Consider the following 16740-nt stretch of genomic DNA (forward strand, 5'->3'; position numbering starts at 1 on the left):
TAGTTTCTAGTGCAAATACCTTAGTGCACTTGAAATGACAACAAAACTTGAAATAACAACAAAACTAACCAATATGTAACTTTTCAGTAAGATATAGTAGCTTTTTAAGTCAATAATTCCTTAATATCAATTTTAAAAAGTACTAGTTTCACTGGTAGACATTTTTTTAAAACTGAAACAAGACTTTTGTCCCATGTTATAAGTGAAATAATCTGTCAGTAAAGCCAGTAGTTTTCCATCAATATCTTGTGAAAATTGACTTGTACGTTAGTTTTCTATTATTTCAAGTGTACCAAGATATTTGAACTAGAAACTAGACCAAACATAGTTGGTAAAGATATGTGTTTTTGCAATGTTTTTCCAGCTGATGGAAAAATATAAGAAGACTCACCTGAAAACGTCCTGCAGCCCGTCGCGGTCACCTGTTTCCACCGAACTGGACCCAAATGAACCTCCACGTCTCTTTGTTGACAAATTAAGATAAAAGATGGAAAGATGCCACGTTAAACATCGGACAGTCCAGGACTTCGGCCTTAACCCTTCAGCACAGCTAAACTCAGTTCAGCAAATCAGCGAACCACTGCACGGTTTTGCATTCATTTCTTCAGAAAAATCATCAACCAAAACCTATTTAAAGTTTAAAAGTCACGCCAAAATGGTAATCAAACCAACTGCGTCATCACGTCACGGAGTTTTTTTTTTTTGTTGTTGTTGCTTCTTTTTTACTTTTTGTCTTTATATAAGCTTTATTTCATTACAGCCGAATTTACAATAAAGCTTCTCTCATTCACATATGTTTTTCTTAGTGCTGTCGGACCGTTAAAATAGGCAGAAAGTTGTTGTGAAAAACGCTTCGTGTCAAACGCGGTAACTTTAACAGTATTGCAAAAGGAAGCTAACGCTTCAACTTAAAAAATATTACTTTTACTAACTTAAAACGACCGTTGACTAAACCTAAGCTTGTTCATTTTAAATTTAGCCGCTCTGTTGTCAGTTCGGCTTTACTTACATTTACGACAGTCTATAAACAAAAGGGAAAAGTGGAGGAATAAACATGGTGGCACGTTAAATGCTGCGTGTTCAGTTCAAGTTCCTCGTAAAAATTAACATCGCTTAACTTTAAATTCAGGGAATATTTGAGGATATTTTGTCATGTTTGCTTACTTATTTTCATTTTTTGATCCTTTTTTTTACCACTTATCTTTCCACGAAACTGTTATACTTCTCAGCCATGTTTATTGAGCAAAGCCGAGCCGGCCCACGGAATGTGCAAGCAAAGGTAGCACTTAGACCAGCAGTGGGCAGCAAGACACCTAATTTATGCACAATGAAGAAATCAAAACTTGAAATTTGTTGGTATTTTAATTTAAAATTCAACTACAAGGTTTATGATGACCAAATTAAACAAAACCGATTAATAAAATACATTACAATAACTGGCAAACATTCAATTGCAGATTTAATTTATCCATTTGAAAAATAAAAAAGCAGGAAAAAAGTAAAGTTATTGCCACGGGTTTACTGTTTTAAAAACATTGTTAATTAAATAAAATAGTGAATCAGACAGAGAAAAAGACAGCACCATTACCCAAAGACTGACACCGTCACCGGGTCCAGTTTAAAAGGAGAAACGCTGTGAAAGGATGACATTTAAGAAGTTAAACATTCAGGCAGCTAAACATAAAAGTGTTTCTGCAGCAGGACAGATTGTACCAACACTCACACAATTTCCTCGCTCTGGCAGACCTGCAACATTCGTTCTAAATATTTAGAAAGTTTTTTGAATTTGAATTTTCTGCTAAAAATCTTACAAAACTCAAGACCTTTCCAAAAGGTCGTCATCCAACCAAACTGAAACTTCTGTTTTTCCATATATGATGCAACATAATCCAGTTAAGACTGCCAGCATGGGGTTCTGCTTGTGGAGGAAACTGGAGTAAATAGCTGTTTACTGGAAACTTTATGCATAAAGCTTGACTAATAGGACAAATTAGGCTAAAGAGAAGCTTTGGTAAGATTAAAATCAACATTCTTGGTTGCAATTGATCAGAATCTGGGTTCTGCAGAACATATTCCCATTTTCCAGATATGTATCTTGATCTGCATTTTTCTGCTATGAAAACATGAAAAAAATGCAATAAATGATGCAAGCAGCGCTTATCAGATACCAGTGAAATTACTACTGCATAGTATCGTCTTCCTAATGCAGATAAAAATTAATCTTAAAACATATTGTGTTAAGAAAAATGCGTTGCTGAACCTGTAATACTGCATAATGTTGGGTCTTCAATGAGTAATTTTAAAAAGACCAAATAAATAAATAAATAAAAAAACAACAATGAAGAGACTAAATGACTCAAAGCATCTTCAAATACATTCAAAACAAAACGAGGAGAAGCTGTGATCCAGCTTCAGTTCGCTGTTGACATTAAAAGACATGAGAAGCAGTTCTGTTCTAACAAGATACCCGTCTGCCTGTAAAGTTAATTATTACATGTTCTGTTCTCCTTCAGATTACAACATGGCTGCACTTAGCCGTGACTGGCGTCAAAAAGGACAATTAATATTTTCGCCTCCCACATTTAAAGCTGTGCACCAATTACACTTAGCTGGTCAAAAAAAATAAACACAGGGAGAAATGTGGACCATAGCAAGGAAGTGAAGCGATCCCAACAATATTTTACTGCAGTGCAGCTAGCTGCTACAGGAAGTTGGAAAAGCTTCAGTTTAATATTTTAATGACCACATGCTGGCTCACTTACAGCGGCTAGATGTAAATTAGGCTGGGATGTGGATGTATAGACAGATAGAGGCTACTTAAAGGCAGCGTACAGGACGGGTCTCCACCCTGACCACTTTCATCACTAAACTGCTCCTTTTTAAGAGTCGGCCGCCTTGCTCTGCTGCATTCATCTCCACTTCCTGTCTTAAACAATGCACTTCCTTTCTCTTATTTCCTGACCTCAGCTCGTTGATAAGCTGGGGCCGCGTTGACAGAGTGATTGATATTGAACTGAAATTCCTTAAAACCAGACGGAAAACTAAAACATTCCCACAGCAGGTTCAACCTTTTACTAACAGATTGCTTCATTTATAAACATATAAATGGGAAGGCGTTCATAAAGTTAAACAGTCAAAACTTAGCAGCCATATTTTAGGGTTTTTCAGTGGGAAAAAATGGGGGTTAATTTGTCAGTTAGTAAGCTAAAGGTTTAGTTAGCAAGTTAATTATTTTGGTAATTATCATTTATTTATTTATTATTATTATTTAGCTCATAGCTAACTAAATACTTAGCTACCTGATAGCTAAACATTTAGCTATCTCTGAGCTAAGTATTTAATTAGAGCTAAATAGTTAGCTTGCTCATTCAATATTTATGGATCAAATTCTGATTAAATTCTCCACCAATGTGATCAGAATTGACATCGTTACAATTTGTTCTCAAGCTAACATGCTTGGACAAATTGATGAAGGGAGGGTATGGAAGTGTTGGTGCTGTCAGGTGCCAGCTAGTTAGCAATAGAAGAAGATGAAGAGTCAATATAGCGTCATTTGGAGACAACTTAGTTCCTAAATTTCAAACAGCAAAAAGTCATAGTTTACAAAACACTTCATATGAACACTAACAGAACAGTTACCTTCACATTGGCTTTGGCTTCTGAGTTTTCTACCTGAAAAATAATATATATATATTTTTTCCAAATTTGTTTTAACAGCTGTTGCATATCTGGATGACAGCTTTCAATAATTTTCCCATCGGAGGGATGTGTTTTTGTTCAGGAGCAGGGCAGTTAAAAAGCCCAGCAGGAAGTGTGCTATTTAATCACTTTAGGTGCTTCCAAACTAATTAAGTTATCGCAGACAGGAAATTATTGTTCCTTTCATCATAACCTCTGAGGGGAACACTTTGAGCTTCTGACTTTCTAAAGAGGTTGAATCTGGAAGCAGCAGCTCCCAGTCTGCCTCCACTGGCTTCTGCTTTTCTTATTCTTTTGTTTGAACATCCACGGTTTAGTGCTTTTATTTCATTTGCAGAAGGACTCTTCATTGACTAAACCTGGTAAATTAGTGAATTTAAATGTTATAAAACAGATTCTTCACCAGTTTTTTAAACTCTACTCTCAAACTAGCATGCAAGTTGTTTGGACAAGTTGATGAACTTGGAGAGAATCTGCAAATTCCACAAAGAAAGATCTGCAAATTTCAGACTGTCTTGGTTTTCTAACAGACGATGTTCTACAGGCATCCCCAACCAAAGACCCTTCCCCAGTAAAGGAGCTCAATTAAGAGTGAAGGAACCAGGACAGGAACCACAGCTCTGACCTGATAACGGTCTCCTCCTCTTTGCCTCAACTGGAGGAGTTCAAATATCTCAATCTCTATGTTCCTAAACGATAGCAGAAGGATGGATAGATCACTTTCATCTGCTTGGAGATCTGGATTTGCTGATCCAGATGTGTTCAAACTCTCAAGAGACACAATCAGCTGAAATGAGCGTCATCTGAAGGGTGGTTGAGCATCTGATCAGGACACATTCAGGATGTCTTCCAGATGAGACGGTATACTTACCAGCCAAGTCTACAGGCGCACCATGCCAGAAATGGCTTTAAGACCAACCCCAGGTCTGCAATGTCCTTCAAAGATTGGATTCATGAGTTGCTGGACATCTCATGATGTGACTCTCATGGCTCCAGATCATCCTGTAGAAAGATGTGGCACTGTTGGGTTGAGATCTGGTGACAATGGAGGCCGTTGATGTTGAAGAAACCAGTCTGACGGCTGGAGCTTTGTGACATAGACATGGTGTCAAGAAAATATCCTCCAACACTACACTACAAACTGAAGACCACTCTAGACCAATCATGAGTTCAGAGCAAACAAACATGGCTGACTGGAAAGAAGCAACAGTGATAGATTGTTCACTGTGTTTAACAGAGCAAAACGATACGAAGACGTCGCCAACGTCCACTGGACTTCCTGGTGCTCAACGGCAGATGTATTTAGATTTCACCTCACTTTCTGATTGGTTACTCCTCATATTCAAAAGGCTGCATTCTTGTTTGTACTCTAGTGAACACAATACATGTTGCAATATCAGGCCAAGACAATCCAACATGTTGAAAAGCCCAACTTTGGGATCGGAGTGTTTCTAAAGTCCTTCCAAGCAGACCGAATCACTCCTGGCATTCCATAACCTGCAGGAATATTGCTTAAGTTTACCTTTAGATCAGGGTGTTCTTAACATTGTCAGAACGGGAAAATTGGGGCAAAAATCAGCATAACAACTATGGATTAGAGACCATTTCCTGTCCATGGTGTCCTATATCCGGATATCTAAGAGGATATTTCACTGTTTAAGCATCAAAAGCAGGAATAATAATAAAAAACTCAAAAACTAAGACATGAAATTACATAAAATTTTCATTTTTTAATTATGTGTGCTCTACAACATGCAGACAGACAACAGCTTGGTACAATCTGCAACACCTGAGGGACCCAGTACCATCCAAACGCAACGCACAAAAATTCAAACATCACAAAACTTCAAATCACATCACAAAACACGAATATTTACATTACTTATCGCATTAAACAAAGTGCACATCAATTTATAACCCGCCACAGTTTAAACTATTTTTATGTCAATTTATGGAGTAAACAATTTAAACATGCGTCTGCAGCGCCCCCTGTAGGAGGAGCTCATAAGTAAACAAGATATTTACATGAGAAAAAATGTACAAACAATAACAGTTTCAGCTTAAACATCATGGTGTGCAAAGTTATTCCAAAGTTAAGGAGGATGAGTGAGATGGGGGAAGAATGAGGAGGATAAGTGGGATGAAAACTGGTCAGGATGGGAATGAGGAGGATGAGTGGGATGAACTGGGCTGATGGAAGAGAAGTGACAAGAATAAATGCAGCAAAAGGTTAATTTGAAACCAGTATGAGGGGATGAGGTAAATAAATGACCCAAACCTCAACCAGTAAAGGAGTTTGACTTGGTAAAGAAAACTTCCATGAATGTAAACTAAATTACATCCATTAGGTTTTATAAACTGGGTTTGAATCGGTTTCCATTCAAGAAATTAACTTAAATCAAGTTCAACTACAGCCACATTTTCCTTTTCTAACAACAAGAAGTTCAAAGGTTTTAATGGTTTCTATGAAGGAGAATCAGTGATTTTCCTCTTGGGGAAATGTTATTTAATCACCTAATTAGCTTTAAGGTTAATAAAAAACCTGTATATTCTCAGTATTTATGTAAGAAATGTAAACATACCGAGAATATAATAAAATTGCAAAGCTGACATTCCAGATCTGGTTCCTGTATTTACAATGAAGATTTAAACTTCCCATGAAGGTCATTAGACACCAGCTGTCAGGAAATTAATGTCCCTGTTTCAGGCCTGAACAATAATCATCGTTTTCTACTGAAGGAAACTGAGCGAGTAACACAACAAACCTACAGGCCAGGAGAACAGCTTACTGGATTATTTTTTAGAAAATACAAACAGAAAGCAAATCCTCTGAAGACATCATTCTGCCTACGAAGGAAAATACATGAGTGGAAACTGGAAACATAATTATGTTGTTCAGTTTTTATTGTTTTTAGCTGCTTTTTGGCTCACAACACATTTTAGATCCTCAAGTCTAACCCAAAACCAGAATTTGCTCAGCTAAGTAGAACAACCATGAATAATATCTAAATTGTGTTTTGGAGTTTTAGGATTCCAGCAGATGGTAATCCAGATTATTCTCAATATTTTTTCATTAATCCAAATTTATTGGATGTTTATTTAAGCTTAGAAGAATTTACAACCCCCCCAAAAAAGGTGAATAAACAAACTTTTGGCCACATTTTAGGTTTTCTTTTATCTTAGTTGTCCTTAAAGCCAAAAACAATTATGGCTTCCAGGTGACTTTTATTTAATAACTGCTTAGCACCAGCTTGTATTGGTAAACCATCCTTTTTGGCGGCCATATTCCTTTATGTTATATCTGAAATATGTTAAAGAGGCAGTATGATGTGTTTTCCATTTTATAGCATGATTAAGTAACTATGTTACAGTCAACTGTTATAAAAACGCTGTATATATCAAACATTACTTAGAAGAAGTTTTACATTGTAATTTAAAATTGGGTTAGGGTCTGTCTCTTTAAGAAGCTCCGCCTTCAGGAAGACATCCCAACATGGCTCCTCTATTAACCCTTTAACTACGGTTTTACCAGCGTTGCTCTGAGAATAACTCCGTAACGAGCTCAGCAGTTCCACCAGGTGTTTGCTAATTGCTGCTGGCTAATTTGTTTTTCACCAGGGAAAAACAGTAAAACATGATGGAAAGTAAAATAAAAAATCAAGTTGTTTTTACATGATACTGCCCCTTTAACAAAGCCGCCATGAAAAGTGCTGCTGAACCCACAGCGGATAGTGAACGTTCCCCGTTTGGACCGAACCGAGCTCTCCTTTAGCTCCCTGGGCTGATGCTAGCCGGTCGGGCGGGTCTGCAGTCAGGACGCCAGCGTGGCCGGCGGACAGTTTTTGAAGGTGAAGTTGAGGTCGGACGGGCGCGGCGCCTGCAGGCGGGACAGCAGCGTGGTGCGCCGGATGCTGCTGTCCGAGTCCTGCTGCCGCAGCCGGTCCCGCAGCCGGCGGCAGCAGGGCAGCAGGCCCAGGAAGTCCGACAGCAGGTGGCCGCTGAAGATCATGTAGATCCAGGGGTTGCAGCAGCTGTTGAGGCTGGCCAGCAGGGCGGACAGCGTCACCGCCGGGTTCTCCGAGTCTGCAGGGCGAAAAAAATTACATTTTTAAAAAATCACCAGGCTGAGTTTCAACAGCATTTCAACTGGATGAATAACAGCTTGAATCGCTTCTGGAGTCTGAACCCATTGACATAAATGTCTCAGCAAGGGAATTAGCTATTGGCTGCCTATAAAAGTCACTGGATGATGTCAACATCTAATTTGCATATTTGGTGATGGGGGTCAAACTACGGGAATAAAATAAAACTAGAAAATTTTAACATAATGCTGCAAAGCAGCATTATGTTCCTGCTTCGCAGGTCAGTCACTGCTCTCCCTATGCATTGCTATGGGCAGGCCCCAATAAAATTACAAGAATAAAGTTGTGATATTTTGAAAATAAAGTTGTAACAACTTTATTCTCGTTTTTCATTTTTTTCCCCTCGTACAACTTTATTCTTCTAGTATTTTGACTTCATTCTCATACAACTTTTTTCTGAATTTAGTCTCATGTTATTACGACTTTTTTCTCGTACGACTTTAAGAGATTACAACTCTTTTGTCGGACAAATTAATTCTTGCATTATTTCAGCTTTTTTGTCGTACAGCTTTATTCTGGTAATGTTATGACATTATTCTCTAATAATTACGACTCTGTTGTCATTGTTTGGACATTATTGTTGTACGACTTTACTTTGATAATCTCGCTATATTCTTGTATAATAACGACTTTCTTCTGCTATTATTTTGACTTTATTCTTATTCAGCTTTACTCTTGCAATATGATTTTATTCTGACTTTTCCCCTGTAATATTATAACTTTGTAACCTCATTAATAAATGCGATATATCGATATCGGCTGATGTTATTATTGGTCCGTTTATCATCACCGATAAAGATTTTTATGAACTTTCAGCTGCTGTTACCAGTTGTTGTTTCAAACATTGAAGAATTTGTCACTTCTTCACTCCATTGAATCCAAACATGTGAAAAGTTTTCCTCAACATTTTAACACTTTTTCCTCATGATTTCACCTTCTGATGTATTAACATAAATGGTTTATAGTTTTAATTTTCATGAAAATACTTTTTCCTCTCAGTCTTTTAGTGCTGTAAAACATTTTTTTGTTCATTCTTTATGTAAAAAAAAACTCAATAGATTTAGTTTATATCTGTTTTTTTCATTAAAAAATATAATTTCTTGTTGATTTTAAAGGAAAATGAAACTTTAACTAATTTGTGTAAACATCAAAAACTACATTTTTAAAAATGACAAATTGCATTTTTAGGTAACAGAAGACAAATAAATGTATGATTACATTTTTATTTAATTATTTAATTACAGCAAATATAAATTAAAGTGAATTATTGTGGATACAGGATGATTAATTAGTACTAAAGACGTTTTTCGTCATTTAGAGATTTAACTTATAATTTAATTTTAAAAGTTTAGAACGAGACAAAGAACAGTTTGGATGAAGATATAATACTAAAACTTATAATAATAATTTTATTTATCTTTTCTAAACACTCAGGAATCAAAATATAAAACTGGACATTAATCATAGATTAAAAGCTTTTAGGGAGAAGAAAATCAACAGTTTGCTGATTAATTTTTGTAAAATATTCCGTTTTGCAAACAAAAAGTGCAGATCTGCCCTTTAACTCCCAATATAAATAAAATCTATTATTATTATATAGAAGCAGAAAGTAAGACCAACGGTGTCAGGATGTAAGACAGCAGTCAAACAAAACATAAAACATGACATTGTGGAAAGGAAAATAAACATTTTCTTGATTTATTTTCATAAAAATTTCAGTTTTACAGACTAAAAGCGCGGATCTGCATCTGAGCCTCTTTAGAAAAGCGCTATACAAATAAAATCTATAATTATTTAGCAGCAGGAAGTGAGATATGCGGTACCAGGAGGAAATCTTGTAAAAACACTCAAACTTTCCAGGAATTGAGCTAAATTACAAACAGAGAACTTCAGTAAATCAAATAAAACATAAAACAGGAAGTTAAAAGCTGTTATGAAAAGAAAAATGAACAGTTTGTTTATTTTCATTTAAAAATCAGTTTTTGCAGAGAAAAAGCGCAGATTTGCGTCTTTTACGCGTCGTTACAAAAGCGCTACAGGAATAAAAACTATATTTTATTATAATTTGGGAGTAGAAAGTAAGACCCACCGTGCCAGGAGAAGGTTTTGTCCCACACGGACCACATCTGAACGGTGAAGAACGGAGCCCAGCACACCACGTAAGCCACCACGATCACGAAAGTCATCTTAACGGTGCGTAATTTGGCGCGGGAGATGGTGGAGACGCTGCTGACGGAGTTCCTGCCCAGGATCCTGGACCTGCCGCCCGCTGCCGAAGCGTCCGCCGCGCTCTTCCTGCGCGTCTTGCCCTTCAGGTTCCTCCAGATCGTCCTGCAGATGAAGCCGTAGCAGAACACCAGCACGGCCACCGGAACCAGGAAGATCCCCGCCGTGATCCAGGTGATGTAGGCGCGCAGCCCCCACGGCTCCACGAAGTGACCCCAGCAGTCGTAAACGGCCGAACCGGGCCGAACCTCGCTGAGGGAGAAGATGAAGTACTGCGGGGAGCTGAGCAGCAGGCTGCACGCCCAGCTGCAGCTGATCATGATGTACGCGCGCTGCGTGGGCTGCTGCAGGCTGCGCAGCGGGTGGCAGATGGCCACGTAGCGGTCCACGGTCATCATCACCATCATGTAGGTGGAGGCGAACATGCCCAGAACCTGCAGGTGCTTCACGATGCGGCACAGGAAGTCCGGCCCGTAGAAGCGGAAGGTGACCTCCCAGCAGAGCTGCGGCAGCACCTGGAAGAAGGCGACCACCAGGTCGGCCAGGCTCAGGTGCTTCATGAACAGGTGCATGCGCGACAGCTTTCTGCGGCTGCGCAGCATGGCCAGCAGGACGCTCAGGTTCCCCGCCACCGCCGCCACGAACGCCAGGCTCAGCACCGTGATCTCCAGCTTGGCCACCTCCTCGTTGCGCCCGAACGGGTCGGAGTGGTTGGCGGTACCGCTCAGGTTCCGCTGCGTGGCGTTGAAGGAGCGCATGGTGGCGCTCCGGAGAGACGGAGGCGGAGAGGGGACAAACAGCAGGAGATGCTGCGTCTGGGCGCAGCTGATGCGGGTCTGCCTCTTTTAGAGGTTCCTGTGGAAACCCCATGCACGCAGGGGCGGTCCTAGCCCGTTTGGTGCCCTGAGTCAACACGCTCAGGTTGCCAGTCTCCAGCCCAAAACAACGTAAAACCTGCAAAACCAGCCCAGATCTCAACATCTAACAACAGTTAAGTTGATATATGGATTTAATCAGAGTTCTGTTGGAGCTAGTTACATTTATTTGAGTCACTTTGGAAAAAAAATATTTTTCTGAAAAGTATTTTTATGTCGCTGTACTTTTGAGTAATTTTATTTTGAAGTATTCTCACTTGGGTAAAATTTCTGGATTTTCTCCCCACTGAATGAAAAACAAACATGTTTTAACCAGAAATTCACCAGACACAGACACACAGCTGCAGTTTCTGTTACAGTTTCATCAGTTTTTATTGAAAGAAACTGATTAGGAAAAACATTTATTTTACCTGCCTGATACTTTTTGCTACTTATACAAATTATTGTCATTTTGATAATTAAAATACCAAAATTTCCATCTGATTATGTAAAAACAGTTTTTTTCCAAGTAATTCTTTTGCAATTTATTTTATGTCCTTCTTTAAATAACATAAACATTGTATTTATATATTTCTGCCAAAAGGCATTTGTTCTTTTTTTTGAGTCTGTAGGCTCCAGTTAATGATTAATTGATTACTAAATTAGTTGATGTTTGTTTTAATAATCAATTAATCGGTTCAGTTTTAGATGAGACACCAGAACCAATGATCCAGAGTACCTGAAGGTTCCAGAACCGCAGGCTGATCTCCTCCATGCCACGCCGCATTGATGCAGTAATTCATGCAAACCAGAAACTGAAAGTATAGAAATTACATTTCTAGTTAACATATAGTTTTATTGATCTTCTATAATTCATAACTTGTTCATTCAGCTCCAGATTCCAGGCAAGAGAAAATGTTTCGTCTGTAGAAACTGGAGCTTTGTAGAAAAACAGATTAAATATTGATAATCTTCATCATCAACAGCAACTGTTGATGTAATCAGCATCTAATTAGCAGATCTAGGTCTCGCTCTAAAGCGAGTCTGTGTGACATTAATAGGTCTGCGTGTCGACAACCAGATAACCTCAGAGGCTCGGCTTGTTTTTTAATCAGGGAAACCTGCGTCGCTCCTGATGGAGAAGGAAAACTCCTGCAGGCAGAGCAGAAAGCAGATTAAAGTTCCAGCTCTGCCGCCTTTAAGATCAAGGCTAACTTTTATAAGAGGCGACACCTCCAGAAGTTCTTCAGGGCTTTTGTTTTACACTGGACTGTACAGAATTACCACAACTTTTCTGAAGAAATTTAAAAGCAGCCTGCCAAAGTGTGCGTGTATGTTGGAATCCAGTGTACTGATGATAAAAACGCTAAAATAGCTAACACAGTAAGGCTAGCTTAAATAGCATCACCAGCATGTAGCTGTACATTGACATACTCCATTCAGTATTCTAAATGTGACCAACACATCAAAAATGAGCTAAGATCCAGGGTGCTGTGGTGGAGCACGGGCAAAGCATGACACACGTATTGAGGCCTTAGTCTTTGTGGCGGTGGTCGCAGGTTTGATTCCCGGCCTGGCGACTTTGCCGCATGTCTTCCTTCTCTCTCATTACCCTGTTTCCTGTCAAACTACTTTCAAATAAAGGCCAATAGAGACAACAAAACCTTTAAAAGAATTAGCTAAAATCCTTAGTCTCTTAGCCAAAATGCTTATTTTAGCTATAAGGCTAACATTAGCATGAGGGCTATCACTAGCACACAGAGTCACTAGCATGTTGATACTACCACAAGGATGTAAGTTATCACTAGCATGTGGCGTAACACTGACTTACTCCACTCAGGATGCAAACAGTGTATAAGCTAAAATGAGCTAAAATGCTAACGTAAGCTTAAATGCTGCCAGTAGCATGTCAGGTATTACTAGCAAGACGTACTCTATTCAGTGTGATAAAATAGTTATTTTAGCTACAATGCTAATGTTAGCATGGGGGTTATCACTAGCATTTTGAGTAACAGTGACCTACTCCACTCAGTATGCTAACATTCATGTATTAGCTAAAATGCTAAGGTTAGCTTAATGCTATCAGGAGAATATAAAGTAGCTGAAATTGCTTGATTATATCTGAATTTGAATCTTAATAATTGTTTAACAATTACATAATAGATTAGCAGTGGTGGATTGATTTTTACTCTCCTAATAAATGAAATAATCATGAAAACGGCCTGTAATAAAGTTTATTTGATTATCTGAAAACATTAAAGTAATAAAAATGAGGAAACCCAGAAGAAAATTAAGGATTAAATCTCTAGACTCACTGATCCCTTTACTGAAGCAGAAATACAAAAAACATTAAAATGAAGGTCAGGGTGTGAAAACTTGTTTCATCACAACCAACCATTAAGAAAAAAGCTAAAAACAGAAATAAAATTCAACGTTGGTGAAACTTCAGCTTTCTCTGATTTCATCAGGAAAGCAGGAGTTGAAGCTTTCAGCCTGATGAGGGATTAATAAAGTCGCTTTTATTGGATTAAAACCATTTTATGATTCCTAAAGGAACCGGATGATTTTACTGATGCAGGAACAAAACCAACTGGGTCTTTTAAACATCCACAACAGGAAAACAACCTTCCCATTTTAAGACAATAATCTGTTTTCACCGGAATATATACAGATGGAAACTTAAGTTTCACATTTCCTCATGAAATTTTAGTTTAGTTTTGTAGTTTCTTAACTCCACCTCAAAAAAGATTTTGTTTTGACTTTCTCTGAAATTATATATTTTTTGCGCTTTATTTAGGAAAAAACACATTTGTTTTATTGTTCTATTCTTTCTGTTTATCTTGTTAATTAGCTATTAAAGTATTTAATTCAACTTTGTTCAAATTCTTTCTTAAGTTTTAATAATATAATTCAAAGGTAAAAAACAAAAAAAACACCAAAATGTCAGCGGTTTGATCATAAATCAAGTTTAAATGACAAAGAGTATCGGTGTTAGCATCGGTATCAACGACAGGCCTGTCGCAATAAGCAATAAATCAATTAATCACATGATAAATTAAAGCAAAATCAATAACTTCCATTTGCATAGTTTATTGTTTTTTCTTTTTACCAAAAACTGGATGATAAAAGTCTTCAATTTGCTGTTTTTCTTTAAGGATAATTTTGCTTCCAGAGACTTTATAATTAATATTATTTGTTGTTTTGTTTGTTTATTTTGGGTATTTAAAATATCTTCCAGCTCCAGTGTTAAAATATTCATTAGAAATTAAAGTTAATTGATATATGAGAAAGTGTTTTTGCATTATTAGTATCAGGGCTGCACTGCACTGATTGTGGTTTTCTGGCTGATAGCTGATCATTGATCTTTAAAAACCCTGACCTGCTGATTCCAATTTTGGCTGATACCAATTATTTTTTTATCTGAAATGTTGCAAAATATTGCAAGAAAGTTGCTAAATTGGGAAAAGTGGAGAGATTATTGGTAGCTGGAAACGTGCAGACATGACCTGGTGGGCAGGGCTAGTATTGTGGGCGGGGCTAACCTGGTAGGTGGGGCTAATATTGTGGGCGGAGTTAATATTGTGGGTGGGTCTAACAGTTAAACCTCTAAAGGCAGAAAAGCAGAAGAGGACAGTGGCTGATTTTTAGACCTTTGCTGAGGTAGATAAGAACCCTTTTCACATGCAAGTACCGGCCAATCATCAATCTCCTAAAATTAAGGATAAATTGGCCGATTGATAAATCAGTGCACCCATAATAAGCATTATGTTGCTTGAAAATGGTTACAAAACGACAATATTATCATTAATTGCGATAACTTGTGTGAAAATTTGTTATCGACTGAGTCTCCTGGTATTTATTTGGTAGAATTTATTTTCAAAACTACCTGGTTTGAGACGCGATTCAGAAAAAATCCTGGAGTAACTCGGCTGGTTTCTTAATGTCCAATCTATATGCAGAGCGGAGCGAGAGCAGAGGCGGCTGCCGATCAGACAGTTACATAATGTGTTCTGGTAAAACAATGGTGGGTAATGCTCAGACCTGCCACCACTCACAGATTTATGACTCTGCAGTTATGGAGCTGTCAAAGTTTGCCGGAACTGACAGATAATGGCGGCCGGTATCCGTGGCGATAAGCGCGCCGGGCGCACGCTGCGTGTGTTTAACACAATCAGCCATTATGTCACCGGTTCTGGTTTCTTTCTGTTACTTATGCATACAGCGTGTTTATGTAACAAATTTAAGATAAAAAAAATGGGAGAAAATGCAACATAGCACAACTTAAAGTTAATTTTTTTAACAATACATTGAGTTTTCTCTGGATTTTTTCACATAAATCGTTTCACGTCAAACTAAGTTAAACACAAATTAAAATATATTAAATAAAAAGTTAAAGCTCCTTTTAAATGATTTCTGCCTTGATGTATTAGGGCCAAAAAAACAACATGAGAATAAAATTGTAATGACTTTATGTATTTAGTAAATTTAAGATGAAAAACAAGAAAAAATATAGCATAACACAATTTAATATTTTTTAAATGAAGTTGTTTCTTTCAAAAAAAATTTAGCATTAAAACATTTCATATCAAACTAAGTTTGACATAAATTAAAAATATCTTGAGTACAAAGTATAATCTGCTCTTAAATGATAAATTTAGTTAACAGAAAAAAATCTATCCTGGAGTAATAGGGCCATACTAATGAAAACAAAATAAATGCGAAATGGGAGCATAAAGTCGTTATAATATGACAATGAAGTCATAAAATTATGACTGTGCGTGCGAGGACTGAGGCAACTGATACAAGTGATGTGGGTGAAGGGTCGGTTGGACCCCATTTGTAAACACAACGGTTAAGATTAAAAATGCATCATTGTACAATTTTAATTTTTTTATCAGTAAGTTGAATGTTTTACGTTAAAATGTTTCAGATAAAACTAACTTTAATAGAAATAAAAATATTCTTAGTAAAAATAAAAAGCTTAAATAAAATTAGCAATAATTTTATTTATTAGCAGAAAAAAAATATATTCTAAGATGGAATATTAGGGCCATACTAATGAGAAAATAATGTTGAAATGAAATGTTTTAACAACATTAATTGAAATTCTTCAGTTATTGTAGATTATGATAGAATAATAAATAAATATGACAAAGTCATATTATTACAAGAATTAAGTTGTACAAGAATAAAGGTCCAAATAAAAAGAAAATAAACAAATATTTTGAGAATAAATATGAAAAAATCCATACTATTCTGTTTTAAAGTCATAATATTATAAGTTTATTCTCGAAATATTATTGGAAGAAAGAATTGTGTTGCCTCCAACAAGATAGACGGGACTAAATCCTGGAAAAAACAAACTAAATTGTTGATTTCAAATGATCTGTAAATGGTAATTAATGAACTAAAACTGAGAAGGGAACAGAAAGCGATCAGTGACGGGGCGCAGCATGACGCTCCGTCATCTCTATTAATGCCAGCTTTAAACACGCCATTACATTTCGAGGATTTCTCCTGATGGCGAAGCGTAAAGGTCACATTTGTCTCCTTCCGTGGCTCCCACTCCCACAGACGCAGAGAAAGCATCACCTGCTGCCGCGCATCGACGGTAATTACGGGCTGTTTCTCCACTCTGTCAAACCTCAGGGTGCTAATTGCTTTCAGAGACGATTTCTCACTCGCCGTTTCTTTTTTGACAAACTGCAGTTAAAGATCCTGCAGCTAAGGCAACTTTTTAATGTTGCAACCATTTCCACGCAGCATTAGCATCTTTAAGGGATTTTTGTTTTCCAGCTCATTTCTCAGATAGATCTGTT

At 37.4% G+C, this 16740-nt stretch overlaps 2 protein-coding genes and 1 long non-coding RNA gene across 5 annotated transcripts in view; 1 reads left to right on the plus strand and 2 right to left on the minus strand.

Moving 5' to 3' along the window:
• Positions 1-1599, minus strand: part of LOC103154026 (acyl-coenzyme A thioesterase 1-like) — a 19250-nt gene extending 17651 nt beyond the window's left edge. Inside the window, exons 1-2 of the mRNA XM_007575163.2 lie at positions 1589-1599; positions 392-462 (exon numbers count right to left, since the gene is read on the minus strand). The gene's annotated coding sequence lies outside the window, so the exon portion shown is untranslated. The remainder of the gene's footprint in view (positions 1-391; positions 463-1588) is intronic.
• The window catches only part of LOC107833355 (uncharacterized), a 22670-nt gene extending 15848 nt beyond the window's left edge, over positions 1-6822 (plus strand). The window contains exon 3 of the long non-coding RNA XR_001659084.1: positions 5811-6822. This is a non-coding gene — a long non-coding RNA (uncharacterized LOC107833355). The remainder of the gene's footprint in view (positions 1-5810) is intronic.
• A 486-nt stretch (positions 6823-7308) lies between these two features.
• The window catches only part of LOC103154054 (arg8-vasotocin receptor-like), a 37210-nt gene continuing 27778 nt past the window's right edge, over positions 7309-16740 (minus strand). For all 3 annotated transcript variants that reach the window (XM_007575200.2, XM_016662382.1, XM_016662381.1), the window contains 3 exons: positions 11661-11736; positions 9931-11021; positions 7309-7782 (listed from right to left, as the gene is read on the minus strand). In XM_007575200.2, the coding sequence (XP_007575262.1) occupies positions 7511-7782; positions 9931-10825 (1167 nt within the window). In that variant the 5' untranslated portion in view covers positions 10826-11021; positions 11661-11736 and the 3' untranslated portion in view covers positions 7309-7510. The remainder of the gene's footprint in view (positions 7783-9930; positions 11022-11660; positions 11737-16740) is intronic.

Source organism: Poecilia formosa, unplaced genomic scaffold, assembly GCF_000485575.1.
Source record: "Poecilia formosa unplaced genomic scaffold, Poecilia_formosa-5.1.2 Scaffold371, whole genome shotgun sequence".
NCBI classification, from domain to species: domain Eukaryota; kingdom Metazoa; phylum Chordata; class Actinopteri; order Cyprinodontiformes; family Poeciliidae; genus Poecilia; species Poecilia formosa.